The 16,645-nt window shown below is 41.2% G+C and overlaps 3 protein-coding genes across 5 annotated transcripts; 1 reads left to right on the top strand and 2 right to left on the bottom strand.

Moving 5' to 3' along the window:
- The first annotated feature begins 809 nt into the window (after positions 1 to 809).
- Positions 810 to 9,784, top strand: trmt13 (tRNA methyltransferase 13 homolog). The gene is made up of 11 exons (XM_063013379.1): positions 810 to 869; positions 1,839 to 1,888; positions 2,538 to 2,604; positions 3,031 to 3,093; positions 3,178 to 3,247; positions 3,611 to 3,717; positions 3,802 to 3,969; positions 5,174 to 5,246; positions 5,648 to 5,722; positions 5,813 to 6,203; positions 7,677 to 9,784. Exons 1-11 carry the CDS (start codon positions 810 to 812, stop codon positions 7,846 to 7,848), a joined length of 1,296 nt encoding a protein of 431 aa, XP_062869449.1. The 3' UTR covers positions 7,849 to 9,784.
- lrrc39 (leucine rich repeat containing 39) lies at positions 7,612 to 13,282 on the bottom strand. Of its 3 annotated transcripts, XM_063013146.1 has the most exons (9): positions 12,907 to 12,991; positions 11,899 to 12,054; positions 11,614 to 11,719; positions 11,383 to 11,539; positions 11,165 to 11,301; positions 10,920 to 11,065; positions 10,009 to 10,161; positions 8,296 to 8,438; positions 7,612 to 8,159 (listed from the first exon to the last, which is right to left on the bottom strand). In XM_063013146.1, exons 2-9 carry the CDS (start codon positions 11,910 to 11,912, stop codon positions 8,089 to 8,091), a joined length of 927 nt encoding a protein of 308 aa, XP_062869216.1. In that variant the 5' UTR covers positions 11,913 to 12,054; positions 12,907 to 12,991; the 3' UTR covers positions 7,612 to 8,088. The 3 variants fall into 3 exon arrangements, with proteins under 3 accessions (XP_062869216.1, XP_062869214.1, XP_062869215.1); XM_063013144.1 differs by lacking the exon at positions 11,899 to 12,054 and having other exon boundaries at positions 12,907 to 13,282; XM_063013145.1 differs by having other exon boundaries at positions 11,614 to 12,054.
- Positions 13,283 to 14,998: 1,716 nt separating this feature from the next.
- LOC134331778 (dynein light chain Tctex-type 5) lies at positions 14,999 to 16,423 on the bottom strand. The gene is made up of 3 exons (XM_063013302.1): positions 16,335 to 16,423; positions 16,165 to 16,257; positions 14,999 to 15,461 (listed from the first exon to the last, which is right to left on the bottom strand). The coding sequence occupies exons 1-3, from the start codon at positions 16,338 to 16,340 to the stop codon at positions 15,093 to 15,095; spliced, it is 468 nt and encodes a 155-aa protein (XP_062869372.1). The 5' UTR covers positions 16,341 to 16,423; the 3' UTR covers positions 14,999 to 15,092.
- Between the last annotated feature and the right edge of the window lie 222 nt (positions 16,424 to 16,645).

Genomic DNA, 16,645 nt, shown 5'->3' with positions numbered 1-16,645 from the left:
AGTGCTACCCACCAAGCCGCCTTCAGACAGTGTGTAACTTAAACAATGTTTAATTTATTACATTTATTAAACGATTGGTTACATGCCCCACAGTCACAAAAATATTGAATTTGTATTTAATTTTACCTAAACTACTCCACTCCTGCTGGGCTACAAGCCGCTTGTTGATATCTGACCCCTCTCCTTGGCAGAACTGCTAGAGTTTAACCAGACGTTGGCTCTCAAAAATAAACTTTATTTTTCACACAGTCCATGTATTTCCATTAGTCTTGAGGTCAGAATTTTAGGCATGGCATTTAATTCCAGAAGTTTAATTTTAGCCAAATGTGCGTTTTAAGTCAATGTTCCATTGGAAAACCCAATTACATACAATTACATCTGATCGGATCATTTACCTCTCAGCATTATCTAAAGAGACCAATTATAGATGTACTTTGTACTTACAATCAGTCGTTTGTTCAGATGATATTGGGAGCTAAAGTTGATAATAAATAGCTTAAAGGCTGTGTGCAAAAACAAAGCCATAATGTAATCTGCTACAAACTTCTAAGATTCAATCATTTTGAAGTAATCTTCCTTTATAGTATTTCATCCTGTCATCCACTTTCTGAGTGCACCAATTCTACAGGCAGCAAACCAAGGTTAATAGTAGTTTATTGCCTTATCTTTTCTTCTCCAAATATCAGGTCATTGTGACCAAACACAATGTGGCCTTTTTTCAGACCACAAAGTTATTTTCCATGGGTCCCTTTCTTTTCTTTGTTTATCTGATCTGCAACAAAAAATGTTGATTTGAAGCTCTTCTAACTATGGCTGATGACAACAGTAACAACCTGGCTGTGTTGGGGCTCAAACCCGCAACCTTACGAGTACAAATCCAGAACCTTGACCACTGAGGTACCATTACCCTACCAGAACCCAGGATCCCATACAACAGAGTAAAATTATATGAATGTATACACTACAAAATGTATAATCTGAGTTGTTTTTGTTACCCAGCAAATTAGAAAAGACAATAAACTTATGGATTAACTATAATTATGTTGGTTAAAAGAGTCTCCACCAGTTTAGTCAAATACACTGAATCACTGAAATGTCCTTTATATATGCAAGTAAACATTTGAGTCTTTTGTTGCATACAGTGCAGTTTAATATTTATTTCATGATATTTGATCAAAAGTCTCAGGATTTAAATACATTTGAAATTAAATATTTCAAAAAGTTTCAAAAGTTATTTGGAGTTTAGCTGAATTTTGGTTTCATACGAGATATTTTTCTTTACTTTCTAAATTGTTTAAGTTCATAATAACAAACGAAAACACGTCGTTTATAAGTATTTTACATTTAATTTTAAATTAAATAAAGTGCAGCTTGTTAAGTTTCTATTTTGAAAATGATTTGCTCACAGGAGTAAAAGCTTGTCAGTGAGCGGTTAAATTACAAATAGCTTAATACTAAAAAAAGTAGTGCACTAGGTAGGGTGTTAGAAGTCATGACTATTTACCCTACATAGTGCGCATGTGTAGGAATTATGTAGTTGTTTCGGATTTAACCAACATGGCGGCGGTTGTCCCAGATGGAGTTTCTGCTCCTTTAGCTGGAAGATGTGCTTTTTTCGTGGCGAAAAAGAAACGTTACTGTAAGATGATAGTCGGAAATGGAAAGCTATTCTGTGGAGAACATGCAAATGCGGTGCGTGTTTAAAAACTTACCGTGAATCTGAAGTTCTATCCTCATTTCTATAGCGAGTGAAGTGTGGTTAAGTGTGTGAGGAGTTTGGTCCTGTAGCTGATTGAAAACTTCTGGTGTGTTTCATTGACTGTGTGTTTGATTGTTAGGATGAAGATAGTAAGAGGAAGAGGATTCCCTGCCCTCTGGACCCAAAGCAGTAAGATCCTCCCTTATTTAAAATCTAATGAGAGGCACTGTAATCATTCATTCATCATGAACCCTCAGATACACCCAATCACTCTTTATACACCCAATTCTCTTTGATCTCAATACAACCTAATATCAATACTATCACATCTGATCTCAGAATTAATGTCTGGTCTTAATACTAGCATATCTGATCTCACAGATGATGTCTAATCTCAGTACTAAAATCTTTGATCTCAATACCAACATGTCTGTTCTTAATACAGTGGTACCTTGAAACTCAACGTCAGTTGGTTCTGGGACTGGCGTTGAGTTTAAAAGGCGTTGAGTTTCAAGGTATTTTTTTCCTATAAGGATGTTGACTTGCATATATTTTAGGCATATGTAAAATAATAGGGTTGTTTTTGACACTTATACACTGAAGTTTAGGGGATGCTAAGTTACAAGGTACCACTGTACTAACATATTCAATCTCAATACTACTGATGTCTGATCTCAATACTTACATATTGTATCTAATGTTGGTAGTAAAATCTCTGATCTCACTATTGATGTCTGATCTCTGTAATCACATATATTTTTCATATAATCATACATATATTATATTAAAGCTTTAATTCATCTGTATTATAAAACCTTGTTTGTTGTGTTTTGGACAGCACTGTATTTGAAGACTGTTTAGCAAAGCACCTAAAAAAGTGCAACTCGAAGGAGAAGCCAAAACCTGTAAGTATTTTATATATTAAATAGATTTTTTTTTCCAAGCTCTGGCAATAAACAGCCTTCCTTTATAAAAGAACAATTAGGCCATTTTTTGTAATAAAAAATGAACAGAATTGTTTTCAGCTCAAATGAATGAATACGATTTATTTATAACAGCAGGGGTAAAATTTTATGTGCCACAATATCATGCTGATTTGAAGCTGCAAACTAACACTAAGCCTCATCAAAACGATGATGAAAACGCTGTGTTACTTAGAGAATGACCTGATAAAGGCTCGGACAAATGTCCAGTTCTGTTGCCTGCATGTCCACTGTTATTAAAAACAGCTTCTGAACATGTATTCTGCCAATAACTGCTTTTAGACATGATTACATTTACTCATAACAATGGAAAAAAAGATTTGTTGTTGATCAGATATCTGGTTTTAGGTCTATTATGTGAAGGATATCAATGCTGGGTCCATACAGGAAGAGGAAAACATCAGTGATGAGGTGAGTGCTTCAGTGACTGAAGACACATGATGACAGCTGTAACATTAAAAGATGAATCTCACTCTCTACTTTTTTATTGTTAAGGTGTCCATTGCAGATCGAACCAAGGAGGAGCTGGACGGTCTTATCCAAAAAGTAAAAAGTGCATTACAAGGTACATATATACTGGACACCATTGGTTTACACTACAGAAAAACATCTTGTGCTTTTTTCTGGAAATCATCTTATTAAAATATATGCATGACTGTCATTAAATGAAGGGAGGATGGGAGGGAATTAAAAGCACATGGGTGAGTAGGTGCAATATATTTGCATCTATCTTTTATCCCGGACGGATGCTCACCCTGCACAGGATTAAAATGAAGTGCTAACTGAAGATGAATGATTATGTTTTCCAAATTTTCAGCCAGTCTCTGCTGATGTGCCATAAAAGTGCTATATAAATAAATGTTGATTAGATTCTTTTATTAAGGAAGCTGGTTTAATATTGACTCATCATCTTATTTCTCTTCTTTAGGATTAAACACCAAACCTAACGATGCTGTTCTCTCTCATCCTGCTTTACATGAAGCTCTTAATGATCCAAAGAATGGCAACTTTGCTTTCAAACACCTCAAACAGCAGGTAATAATCTGGACTACTGAACTATTCAAGATTAATTTAAACATCTGAGATGAAAGTAAACACAGTGTATTGTTTCTTTACCAGGCCTCATTACTGGGGAACATGAAGGACTTGGGGCTGCTGGAACCAGGCCGGTGTTACGTAGAGTTTGGTGCTGGTAAAGGAAAGCTCTCCCACTGGATTCATGTCGCACTACAGGACGCAGAGAACGTCCACTTTCTGCTGGTGGAGAGGTGCAGCACTCGCTTCAAGGTACAAAATGTATTTTGTGAGGTGAAGAAAATGACAAGTGTGATGCTGTCGACATCAGATTTTGTGGAGTTGTGGGTACAAATGGTACTTCTTTTTAGTTTACTCAGCATTTTGACTCTGGGCTGCATTAATTCATAACAAACACCCTTTAATTTGCCTTAAAGTGAACCGATATTTTAAAAGTTTAGCAAAGGAAACACAGTTGTTGAGTTTAGTCTTTTCCACCTCTAGTTTATCTTTTCAGTCCTGATACTGAAACACTGTATTGGAAGTATCTGTTATAACAGTCTGGGGTTGGGTATCATTTGTATATTTGCAGTTCTGATTCAGATCCAATTCTTATTAATACCCTGTTTTATTTTCAAAATGTTAAACACAAAAGATCACATGTCTACATACCAAAAATATCTTTATTCTTTCAAGTTTTGAATGAATATTCACAAATGTAACTGAACTGAATATCATTTAGTAAATAGAGTAAATTAAACTTTTAAATAAACTTTGAAAACTATTAAACTGTGACATTTATCATACAAGTTATCTCTGAGAAAACTATTTAGTGCACAACAGACCAAATAAACAAAGTCAGTACATAAAACAAAGGGTGTTTTGAAGATGATGCACCTCAACAGTTCTTGTTAAGGAAAATCAGCATATCAGTCTGTTCTGTAGTCGTTTTGTTTTATTAAACGAAGCCACTCTTGACCACTTACCGCCGTCCACATTGCACACTTAGTGTCCTAATGTTATGCATGCTAGCTCAGGCATGCTGTTGTGTTGATAAGTGATGTAGTATCGTAGACAGGTCCTGGCAGATATGTACATACGTCCGTGCAGGTAGGTATCCTTTGTTTACAATAATAATGGGTCATCGCATTTAGGAACCGATAAGTACTCAGTATTCCCTTCTAAATTTGAACCAAGTTTCGGTTCCCAACCCGATGCCAGTCCATCTCAGGGCTTCGACCATCCCCTCAGACATAGCCAATCATGTCTGTGTAGGCAGCCGGCCTGCTGAAAGCATCACTGAGATTCAATCCCAGTTCTCATCAGTGGTGGGTTATTATAATGACCATTGTGCCACCGAGCACCTCATATTGTATAGTGCACTGATTGAAAATCTTTATACCCCAAGCAATTTAAGGTCATTCTAAAGCTACACATTTTCAAATAATAATTTTTAATCCTTCTTTGATTTGTTAAGGTAGACGGCAAACACCAAAACACAGAGTCGACGTTCGACAGGCTGCAGGTTGACATTCAGCACCTCGACTTAAGTAAGTGTGAAATGAAACCCACCCACACGTGTTTAAGCAAAGTGTCTGCTGTTATTTCTTTATACAGTCAGAAGTTTACATACACAATGTCTCATCCCTCCTAATTATTCAGAGCATCCAAAAAGGTGGAAATCAGATGGAGATAAATCTGGACTATAAGCATCTCTCAGTCTCTGACACGACCGATTACTACTTCTCCACCCTCACCGCTTATAACCAAAATATATTCAATCAAAATATTAGATTGCTGCACCACCTGGGCGCCATGTTTTGATTTTCAGTTGATCAAAAGAAAAACAGTGACTGTCCTGACGTACTTGCCCTTTAACATTGTATGTAAACCATTGGAGGTTTCACAGACAGACCTGAGACACACATATGTCTGATTTCTTATCTTACAGGCAGAGTTCCAGTCCTGAGAGAAAAGGGACTCCCAGTAATTGCAGTAGGGAAACACCTGTGTGGTGCTGCAACTGGTAAGTAATTATGCAACGCACTTATCATGTACGTATTTATATTCTTTTTGCAAACTTGTTCCACTCCTTTTGTGCGTGTTCCACTCACAGACCTGGCTCTTAGGTGTTTATTTGAACACAGCGTGACTGAAAAAGAACCAGAGCCGCCTCTGAAACGTATTAAATTGCAAGAAGGAGAAGAAGAGATTAAAGCAAGAGGAGACGTAGCAGTGTCAGGACTCAGTATCGCCCTCTGCTGCCATCATCGCTGTGACTGGAGGCATTACGTAGGGAAGGATTTCTTCCGAGAAAAAGGACTCGGAGCGGAAGAGTTCGCCGCTCTGCAGCGCATGTCCAGCTGGGCTACGTGTGGCATGAACAGATTCAGTCACGATTCTAAGAAATCTTCACAGGAGAACGTCGGTATGACCGATAAGGATGAAGAAGAAGAAGTAGAAGAACATGAAGGATGTAATGAAACCGAATCATATCATCTCAGCAGGTGAGCGCTCGTCGGTTAGATCTGATACCCGAGTGTCATTAGACCTGCTTATATTTTGTCCACTGATCGTGGGGGTCAAATGCATACAAACCAACAAGTGAACCATCTTCACATGGTGGCAGGGTGTCAGTAGTGTGACATTTAGGAACACAGACCTAGTGTTTCCGGGAGGGAAGGTCGCACAGGGTCTCTCAATTTACATTTACATTTTCAGCATTTATTGGACGCTTTTATCCAAAGTGACTTACAGTACTGTGACGGTATGTTGTCTAAGCGATTTAGGGTTAAGGGCCTTGCTCAAGGGTCTAACAGTGGCAACCTGGCAGTGGTGAACCTAGAACCACCAACCTTTCGATTACTAGTTCACTACCTTAACAACTAGGGTACAACTTCCCAGTCTCTCAATGTTGCAATCTCCAGGACTAGTCCGGGTGCCGGTGGTGGGTCACATGGAGCTTATCATGACTTGTGTGGAAAGACAAACTCCAGCAGGTGATAAGAAGTGGCCCAGATTGGACACATATTGAAAAGGGGGGTGTGGTAATTTGTAGCCTATGTGTGGCAGGGTGTGGGCAGTTGTAGCATAGTAGTTAAGGTACTGGACTAGTAATCAGAAGATCGCTGGTTCAAACCCCACCACTGCCAGGTTGCCACTGTTGGGCCCTTGAGCAAGGCCCTTAACCCTCAATTGCTCAGACTGTATACTGTAAGTCAGTTTGGATCAAAACGTCTCCTAAATGCTGAAAATGTAAATGAATGGAGAGGATCCGGCTCTCCTTGATCAGATGGATGATCAGATGGCAGAAGATCCACAATTAGGAATTGGAAATGACTAGATTAGGAGATAAAGGGGGAAATGTGTTCGAAAATGTTTTTTTTTATGGTTTAGAAACTAAAATATGAATTTTTTATTCACCACTGATTGTATAGTCCTGCCAGACTTATTTTAAAGGCATTTGACATCTTTATTATTTTTCTAAATGGCATCAAATACTAAAAACACAGGTGGCGCCCAGGTGGCGCAGCGGGATATTTCCGCTAGCACACCAGCGCCGAGATTCTGAACTCCTCGGTTCGAAACTCGGTGTTGCCACCAGTCGGCTGGGCGCCATCTGGTGGGCATAATTGGCAGTGCCTGCAGCAGATACTACTTGGCCACCGTATCTGCAGGTTGGGGGTCGGATTATGTGTGGGTGGGTCTTCATATGCTGTGTAAGGACCCTGATTGGCGGAAGAGACGCCTGTGCAGAATGCAGGGGCGAGAAGAGGACAGCGATTGTCTCTCCACAGATGCAATCAGGTGTCTCTTAGCAGCGGAAGACTAAATTGATTGTGCTAAATCGGGAGGAAAATGCATAAACAAAATAAATAAATAAATAGTTTCTGTATTTTCTTATTATTGCATTTATTACATTTTAATTAACCTTCCTATGTTAATAATGGTTTGATGATTGAACTATTCTGTTCCTGCAGTGCGCTGGTTTCAGCGGACGAGCGCGAGCACGTCGGACGCCTCTGCAAGCTGCTGATCGATCACGGCAGGCTGCATTACCTCCAGCAGAAAGGATTCAAATCCAGCCTTAGGTACTACACCAGCAGAGACGTGTCTCTAGAGAACGTGCTCCTGACTGCCGTTCCCCAATAAAAACATCCAGACCGAACACACATCCAACGAAGACCAAACACTCAGGAGCGTGTTTCAAGTTTCTTTTGATCTCGATTCTTTTTACACATTTAAACACATTCAAGACAGAAGCAGTGGAAACGGCACAGAAAGCGAAACAGCGCGCAGTACTCCACCGGCGCAACACAGCTGTGCAGGACGGGACGGGAACATCTGGACGTAGGACAGCAGGACAAATAGCCGTCAGCATGCAGGACTGAATCACAACGTAGGTGGCACCTCTAGCGCGCCATCCAGCGTTACATTTAGCACTGACGTGTAGGTCTGAGAGCCTGAAACACATTTCCACACGCAGCGTGTCAGTCACAGGCTGCAGGTTTTATTTTTATCCTTTTAATGTGTTATTTTTAATATATAAAAAAATGTCCGATCATTTGTGAACACGGTGCATATTGAGTATAGCGTAACCTCTTTTGCGAGCCTCGTGGATGTAATGGTGCATAAACTCTCGGCCGAACATCTCCCTGTCGCTCTCCTCCTCGTCCACGTCCTCCTTTGGATCGGGCAGGGTCACGTCGTAGGTCAGCGGGTTGTCTCTGAAATTCACAAACCTGCCAAAGAAAACCAAAGTGTGTGGAATCATTTCAGATCTTCTAATATACTATATACGCTATATGTACAAAAAAGTATTAGTATTAGGGCACCCCCCTATGTTTTTAGTTCACGTGTTCCATTCACAACAGTTGCTAACAAGTGTAATAAATCAATTATATGCTTCTAACTTTGCATCAACAGTTTAGGGGAAGGTCCATCCTGTTCCAGCATGACTGTGCCTCTGTGTACAAAGCAACATTCATGGCATTTAGCTGACGCTTTTATCCAAAGCATGTACAGTGAACCGTCTAAGCAATTAAGAGTAAAGGGCCTTGTTCAAGGGCCCAACAGTGGCAACCTGCAGTGGTGGGGTTTGATCCAGCGACTTTATGCTTTCTAGTCCAGTGCTTTAACCGCTAGGCTACAACTGCCCTTTTAGGAATTGAGGGTTAAGGGCACAACAGTGGCAACCTGGCAGATGTGGGGCTTGAACCAGTAACCTCTATAAAGACATGAAGAAAAGCTCGGTTTAAAAACCAAGAAACTTCAGTGACCTACACAGAATCCTGACCTCAGCACTACTGAACAGCTTTGGAATGAATTGAGGCTTTCTTGACCAACATCTGTGCCCAGCCAGACAAATGCTCTTTTGAGCAAATGGGCACAAATTCCCGCAGATGTACTGCTGTCTGGTGAGAAGCCTCCTCAGAAGAGCGGCTGTTGTTATAGCGGAAAGGATCACGTACGGGTCACTCTGTTTATTTATTAGGATTTTAACCCCATGTTTTACACACTGGTTACATTCCTGACAGGACAGATAGTTACGATTCATCAGTTCACAAGTTTAATGTCAAACACAGTCATGGACAATTAAGTATCTCCAATTTACCTCACTTGCACGTTTTTGGACTGTGGGAGGAAACCCACGCAGACACGGGGAGAACATGCAAACTCCACACAGAAAGGACCCGGACCACCTCACCTGGGGATCGAACCCAGGATCTTTTTGCTGTGAGGTGACCGTGCTACCCACTGAGCCACTGTGCTGCCCGGTCACTCTATTTAAATACCATTTGGTTTTGAAATGGAAGTTCATGGTCAGGTGTCCATATACTTTTGGCCATATAGTGTGTATAAGAATAAAACTCGTATTTTACTCCAAGTGTCTTTTTGGCTGTAACTTGCTGCCAGGAACAATCACATAACGTTCAGTTACATTTATTATGAAACAAAAATACATTTACACCTTATTGTGTATAATTTTTCACATTTACTGAAATGTTGATCAGACAGGACTGCAGGAATGATGTCTGAATATGTGAGTGTAGTTCTTCCACTGGAGCTAATAAATACTGGAAGTCTACCTGTTCTGTTATTTATTCAATCTGAAGGTCATGAGTAAGCTCAGCAGGTTTTAGGTTCATTAATGAATCCACCTGTAAGCAAGGGGTGTGTCTGAAACATCTGAACTCAAACAAGAGGGACGTCCACATGCTTTTGATGTTTAGCAGATGACTCCACATGTCAGAGCAGGTTTTCACTGATCACCTTCATGTGAGATGATTTAGTCTGTGATAAAGCAGGTACCTGAGATTGGTCATGCCCTCCATAAGTGGAGGAATGTCTTTCAGCTTGTTCTTGCTGAGCACCAGCGTGTCCAGGTTCTGCATGCGGCTGATGATGTCCGGTAGATATTCCAGCTCATTTCTCTGGAGCCACAACGTGTGCAGCTTCTCCATCCTACAGCAAACATCACAGTTGTTACAGGATGTAAGAACAGTGAGAGGAATTCTGGCATCCAAACTCTTCTGTCATATCCAATTACTGTAGATTACAAACCATTTTAATAGTGAATGGCTTAGGGTTTATAGTTTCTATGACTTTTTGGTTACCTGTTAGCCACACTATATGTCCAACAGTATAGGAATATCCAAAATCTTGTGAAAAGCCCTCCTAATAGAGTGGAGACTGTTATAACCTCATATGGTTTTGAAATGGAATGCTCAAAAGCTCACAAGCAGGTGTCCACATACTTTTAGTTATTTAGCACAAGTGTAAAATGAAAGTAGCAAACACTAAAGGTAGCAAAAAAGTAAAGATTAATGGCCAAATTGTTCATTTAAAGCAAATTCTTTTAAACACGTGTTTAGATTTATTTATTTATTAGGTTTTAACATCATGTTTTACACACTTTGGTTACATCCATGACAGGGCAGGTAATGGACAATTTTGTATCTCCAATTCACCCCACCTGCATGTCTCTGGACTGTAAGAGGAAACCGGAGCTCCCAGAGAAAACCCACGCAGACATGGGGAGAACATGCAAACTCCACACAGAAAGGACCCTGAGCACTCCATCTGGGAATCAAACCCACTGTGCTACCCACCAAGCTACTGTTCAGCCCTGTGTATATTGATATTAAGGATCACTTAATAATTATTATGGCGTCAGTTGCATTAAACAGTGTTAGACTGGCATTCTGAGCGTAAGTGCGTACCTGTGGATGTCCTCTGGTAAACTCTCCAGACTGTTTCCACCCATATCCAACCACTCGAGAGCTGGAAGACTCACCACACAGTCTGGAATCGTGGTGAACTGATTCATGGAAAGATCCAGATGCTGCAGTCTCTTCAGATTGCTTAACTATAAAACCAACAGTTCAAGTACAGGTTATAAAAATGCTATTTTATAATGACTGGTCAGTTTATTAAAAATAAAGATAGGTATAAAGCATTTTCATACCTGTTGTGGCAGCTCATCCAGATCCCGGTTCATTGCCAGTTCCAGTTTTTCTAAACTCTCACAGCTGCACAGCTCATCAGGAACACGGTTCAGCCTGTTATAACTCACCAGCAGTTCTCGTAACCGGGTTAACTTACCTGTTAAAAACATACAAGATTCGATTTAACTTACTTTATGAAAGCGACAAAGGCATAAAGACATGCTACAGCGTCCCATACCGATTTCTTTAGGTATTTCTGTGATGGCATTCCGGGACAGGTCGAGCACGATGAGGCTCTGGAAGCTGGAGATGAAGTGTGGGATTTTTTGAAGCCCGGTACGATGAAGCTGCCACTCCTGGATCTGACAGAGCTGAACCAGAGCTGCAGGAAGAGTCTGCAAATCCACATCTGTGAAACTCTATATAGACACTGGTGAGGAATAAGACATTTCAGAGTTTTATGAAGTACCTTCCACTCTTCATTTTCAATGCGTAGGATGACCCGCCCATCCTCCGTCACTACTTTTTCCTTCAGCTTGGCCAGGGTAATCCGGTCCTCCCATGCCCCTGCCAACCTAAATGACAAACAAATGTTTAACATGGAAATTGATTTGTGTATTTATCATTTTTAGTGATTTTATAGTCCAAATTCATACTGGGATAATGGCTACTATTGACCAGATACACTACAGTGCCAAAATTACAGTATGTGGACAAACTCCTAATGGTTAAGTTCATTTATTGTCTGTTTTACCACCGCTTTATCATGGTCAGGTTGGCAATGGGTCCGATTTATTGGAAGAAGGCAGGAACGCTCATCAGTCCATCACCGAGCACACACACATTCACACGGTAATTTTTAGTAGCTCAAAATTGGCTGCATTGTGGGAAGAAACCGGAGCACCAGGACCTACACACAGAAAGGACACAGGAAGGGAATCAAACCCAGGCCCTTCTTTCTGTAAAGCAACAGCGCTACACACTGCACCACCATGCCGCCCATAATTACTCACTGGGGGGGGGGGGGGGTTTGGGGGGGCATATCCAAGCTCTCCAATGGGCACAAGACCCACAGCAACACCCTTGCCCACAGCAACACCCTGGTCTGCCCTAAGATGGCCTGGCCATCACACACACACCCATTCACCTATAGGGCAATTCAGTATCTCCATTTAACTTAACTGCATGTTTTTGGACTGTGGGAGGAAAACGGAGCTCCCGGAGGAAACCCACGCAGACACAGGGAGAACATGCAAACTTCACACAGAAATGACACAGGAAGGGAATCAAACCCAGGCCCTTCTTTCTGTGATGCAACAGTGCTACACACTGTGCCACCATGCCACCCAGGATAAAGTTGCTATTAAATTTGTAGCAACTGTTTGAGCATGACTGTGTCCCTGCTGCCACTGTTGGACCCTTGAGCAAGACCCTAGATAAAAGAGATACAGACAAAGTATGTGTACTGAGGCAAGAAAACAAACTGGAGAGTGCACAGCCTCACCCATTCACTTACATAGGAGCAATTTAGAGCAGCCAACATACCCTCTGCATGTTTTGGGAGTTGGTAGGTAACCATGGTATCCAGAGAACTAACTAACAGAGATCTGAGGGTCAAACCTAGGTCAGCACGTGGCTATAAACATCTAATCTACCTGCTGTGCCACCACACCACCCTTAAAACATATTACCAGATTAAAAAAAGACATTACATTGTTTAAAATCAAGAAGTGCTATTAAAATCCTGGTGTTGATCACCCACCTCCCTACAGCCGCTCTGTCTTTCTGATCCTTCTCTCTCTTCAGATCCTCTTTGCTTTTCTTTATCCTGGTCTCCCACAGAGCCTTGATGGAGTTTACCGTCCCAAAACATGCTGTCACTCCGGTCATGATCACCCTGCACACACCGCTCCTCCACTTCTGTTTCTCCCTGTACGTCCCAGTGAACCTGTGACTCACGGTGTCGTACCAGACAGCACAGAAACCAGCCGGGTTTGGGTTAGTAAACGTACCAGGAAAAACAGGACAAGCTATTACTGCCAACTCTGACCTTACTAATGATAGAAATGTTACAGTGAATGTGGATAGGCAGGCAGGGCAAAACTACATCTCAGCCATCAAAGATCAGAGAAAACACATTTCTGTTCAAAATAAAGGTTGAAATGCTTTAACAGTCCACACTTCTGATTTAAATATATCAACTTCTGGAGAATTAGTCATGTATTTGTATTTACATATGTCTCTATATTTGAAAAGTCTCACTCACCAACTTCATCTACTCAAACGCTCAGTATCTGCCATGTTCTTCATGTTTCCTAATTCTGTCTTTCTATGATCGGTCGTCAGATTCAGGCCACATTTACACCAGCATCAGAATGATTTTATCTATTGCAGGATGTGTCTAGTGTCCAGTCGACAGAATTCCCTCCTTTATTTAAACTCTCATTATCCTGATTGTGTGTGTCATTGGTTTTCCCTCATGAAGCGAAACTCTGGGACGGATCTAAATTTAGAGACAGCGCCAGAAACAGAAACGTCACATGGTAGCAGCACGGTATCTGGCTCAGGAGCAGCTGCCCCCCCTGACACTCATACCTTCAGAATGATCTAAACAGACTGACAGAAAAGCTCAGATTAACAAAACACTTTAGTCAGTGTGAATTAAAACAGACATTACATAACATTAAAACCACATCCTTGTTTCTACACTCACTGTCCATTTTATCAGCTCCACTTACCATATAGAAGCACTTTGTAGTTCTACAATTACTGACTGTAGTCCATCTGTTTCTCTGCATGCTTTGTTAGCCCCCTTTCATGCTGTTCTTCAATGGTCAGGACCCCCACAGAGCAGGTATTATTTAGGTGGTGGATGATTCTCAGCACTGCAGTGACAATGACATGGTGGTGGTGTGTTAGTGTGTGTTGTGCTGGTATGAGTGGATCAGACACAGCAGCGCTGCTGGAGTTTTTAAATACCGTGTCCACTCACTGTCCACTCACCTTGTAGATGTAAAGTCAGAGACGATCGCTCATCTATTGCTGCTGTTTGTCATTGGTCAGTTGGTCATCTTTTAGACCTTCATCGGTGGTCACAGGACGCTGCCCACGGGGCGCTGTTGGCTGGATCTTTTTGGTTGGTAGACTATTCTCAGTCCAGCAGTGACAGTGAAGTGTTTAAAAACTCCAGCAGCATTGCTGTTATGGCTGATCGGTGTATACACTAGTGCAGTACAATGAATTTTTTTCCCACATGTCAAAGCTCGTTTGGAAGCTGGGGGTCAGAGCGCTGGCACAGCCATTGTACAGCAACTCTGGAGCCAAGTGACTGCATGGCAGAGCCAGGATTCGAACCCACATCCTTTTAATTGATAGCACAAAGCTCTACCCACAATGGTACCACTGCACACGAGGTGTAGATCAGTATAGATACTTAAACTTAAATGTAAGTAAGTGCAATAAAAGACTAGATGGTACAATAAAAGACAAGGCAGGGCTTTGCCCACCTCATCAGACATTGCCAATCATGTCTGAGTAGATGCCTGGCTGGCCAATTGCATGTTTGAGATTAGAACCTGGATCTCAGTGATGGTGGGCTACCATAATAGTCCATGACACCACCCAAGCACCCTGACTTTATTCTTTTCTTTGAACAGTATTATCTATTATTGCACTAATAGCCTGTATCTCATGAAAGAGGATTCTTATATGAAAACACATGATTTTTGAGTATATTAATAGACTCGAAGAGTTAAGGCTAATAAAACCATGACAAAAACTGGTAGACCTGCTGTTTTTATTGTTAAAAACACTGTTTAGTCAAATGTATTTAGATGCCGAATATTGAGCTTCCAATTCCAAAACCATGGGCATTATAAAGACAATGAGACACTGTCAGTGATCATTTATTTTATTTCTTTCATATTCGTATGTGCAGCTGGTCCACGTTTACTCCTGATAGACTGCAAACAGAACACAGAGAGCAAACAAGTGCTGGTTCTTGAACACGTATTCGGTGAAGGTGTCGGCAGTGGGACTCCACAAGCCTCTGCTGGAACAGGTCACTGCAGAGTCCCGGCGCTGTCCGATGGCCACATAAGAAATCAGTTTGTAGCGTCCGCATGAGAGGCTCTTAACTGCCTCTTTAATGGAGTCAGAGAGCTCGGTGGCTACAGCCGAACACGCTTTGCTATACTCCATCTCACCCAGTTTCTCATCCACTATGTCCTTCATCACAGCGAGGGCGACGGCACTGGGGAAGCATTTCTCTGGGTACGACTGGTAGTCTGAGAGCTGCAGTTCTGCAGATGGAACCTTCTGTAAGAGAGAGAGAACATTTGATAGAACTTGAGAGCGTAAATGTAAATATTCTTTGATTATTATTGTTATAAAATTTACATTGAACAGAATCAGTCTACAATCATTCAGTACATTTACTGACAGTCCTCACAGTTGAAGTCATTGAGCTTGTGTGATGATTCGACTCCCGGACTGGGCTCACAAATACAAAAGGCCATGGTGGTACGTGAATCTAGCTGTCAGCTGGTCAATCAAAGAGATGCACGTCTACAATTTGCACACAAGGCATTTCAACGAATAAAAAAATCATATCATGTCTGGCCAGCCCACAAGCACTGCTGAGATTCATACCCCGGATCTCAGAGGTGGCAGGCTAGCGTTAAAGACTGCCGCGCCACACGTCGCCTTCAATAAATCTCAAAAAGCTAAACATTTCTTAATTTCAAAGACGTAATTGTCAACTAAAAATAATATTAAAAATAATAAAAATAGCCAATCCACTTTCTGCATGTTTTTGAAGGTCAGAAAAAAACAGTTCAGTAACTTGGACAGAATTGAGTCCCCATCGTGCCACCCTTTAAACAATTAGTGTAGCATCTACAAATGTATAAAATAACTTTCAGTAACACATTTAATGTGGCCAGAATTGACAAAACAATAATAATTCAGGGTCTGTCTGATTTATTATCAGTCAAGCATAAATTATGTCCCCCTTTTGTACCTTGTCCCTTTGGGGTCTCATGCTGACTGACGGTGGTTCTTTCTTCATGTCCCGTTTGGTGGTGTTTCTGTTCGTAGACTTCACGGCCCCTTTCTTGAAAAATGGGTAAAATAATTCAGCTTCTGTCACACACTGAAAAAGTCCTACATATTTTTATTCTTATTACATACCAACATGTCTTTTATTTCTGCTGTCGGTTAACAGAATCAAGCCGCTCTCCCTGTTAGATAATTCTAATATCTGGACAGCCGGTGGTGGACGGTTGTTAGTCCTGCTGCAATGAGACTAAAACGTTCGGACACATTCGGTTTGACGAAGCTCCACCCACCACATAAACACAGGGGCATCATTCTCGTCCCCCAAACACTACACAATAGAGACGTAAGTAATCATCCAGTCTAGTCAGAACACCAGTCAGCACAGCATCTCTCAGGAGGTAATTACAGCTCTATCACACCAGAGTCTGGCTGATTTTACTCCT

This window comes from Trichomycterus rosablanca, chromosome 17 (genome assembly GCF_030014385.1).
Source record: "Trichomycterus rosablanca isolate fTriRos1 chromosome 17, fTriRos1.hap1, whole genome shotgun sequence".
Lineage (NCBI taxonomy): Eukaryota > Metazoa > Chordata > Actinopteri > Siluriformes > Trichomycteridae > Trichomycterus > Trichomycterus rosablanca.
The sequence above is the reverse complement of the archived record's forward strand: the minus strand, read 5'-3'. Positions and strand labels throughout refer to the sequence as shown.

Bases quoted from the DNA above. Each gene is read 5' to 3' on its own strand.
- trmt13 (XM_063013379.1), top strand. From the start codon at position 810: ATGGCTGATGACAACAGTAACAACCTGGCTGTGTTGGGGCTCAAACCC. The intron at 870-1,838 runs GTACAAATCCAG...TTTGATTGTTAG, and splicing joins TCAAACCCGCAACCTTACGA to GATGAAGATAGTAAGAGGAA. The intron at 5,247-5,647 runs GTAAGTGTGAAA...CTTATCTTACAG, and splicing joins CATTCAGCACCTCGACTTAA to GCAGAGTTCCAGTCCTGAGA.
- LOC134331778 (XM_063013302.1), bottom strand. The intron at 15,462-16,164 runs GTACAAAAGGGG...TCTCTCTTACAG, and splicing joins TGAGACCCCAAAGGGACAAG to AAGGTTCCATCTGCAGAACT.
- lrrc39 (XM_063013144.1), bottom strand. From the start codon at position 13,034: ATGACCGGAGTGACAGCATGTTTTGGGACGGTAAACTCCATCAAGGCT. The intron at 11,302-11,382 runs GTATGGGACGCT...TGTTTTTAACAG, and splicing joins AGAAATACCTAAAGAAATCG to GTAAGTTAACCCGGTTACGA. The intron at 11,066-11,164 runs GTATGAAAATGC...TTGGTTTTATAG, and splicing joins TGGATGAGCTGCCACAACAG to TTAAGCAATCTGAAGAGACT.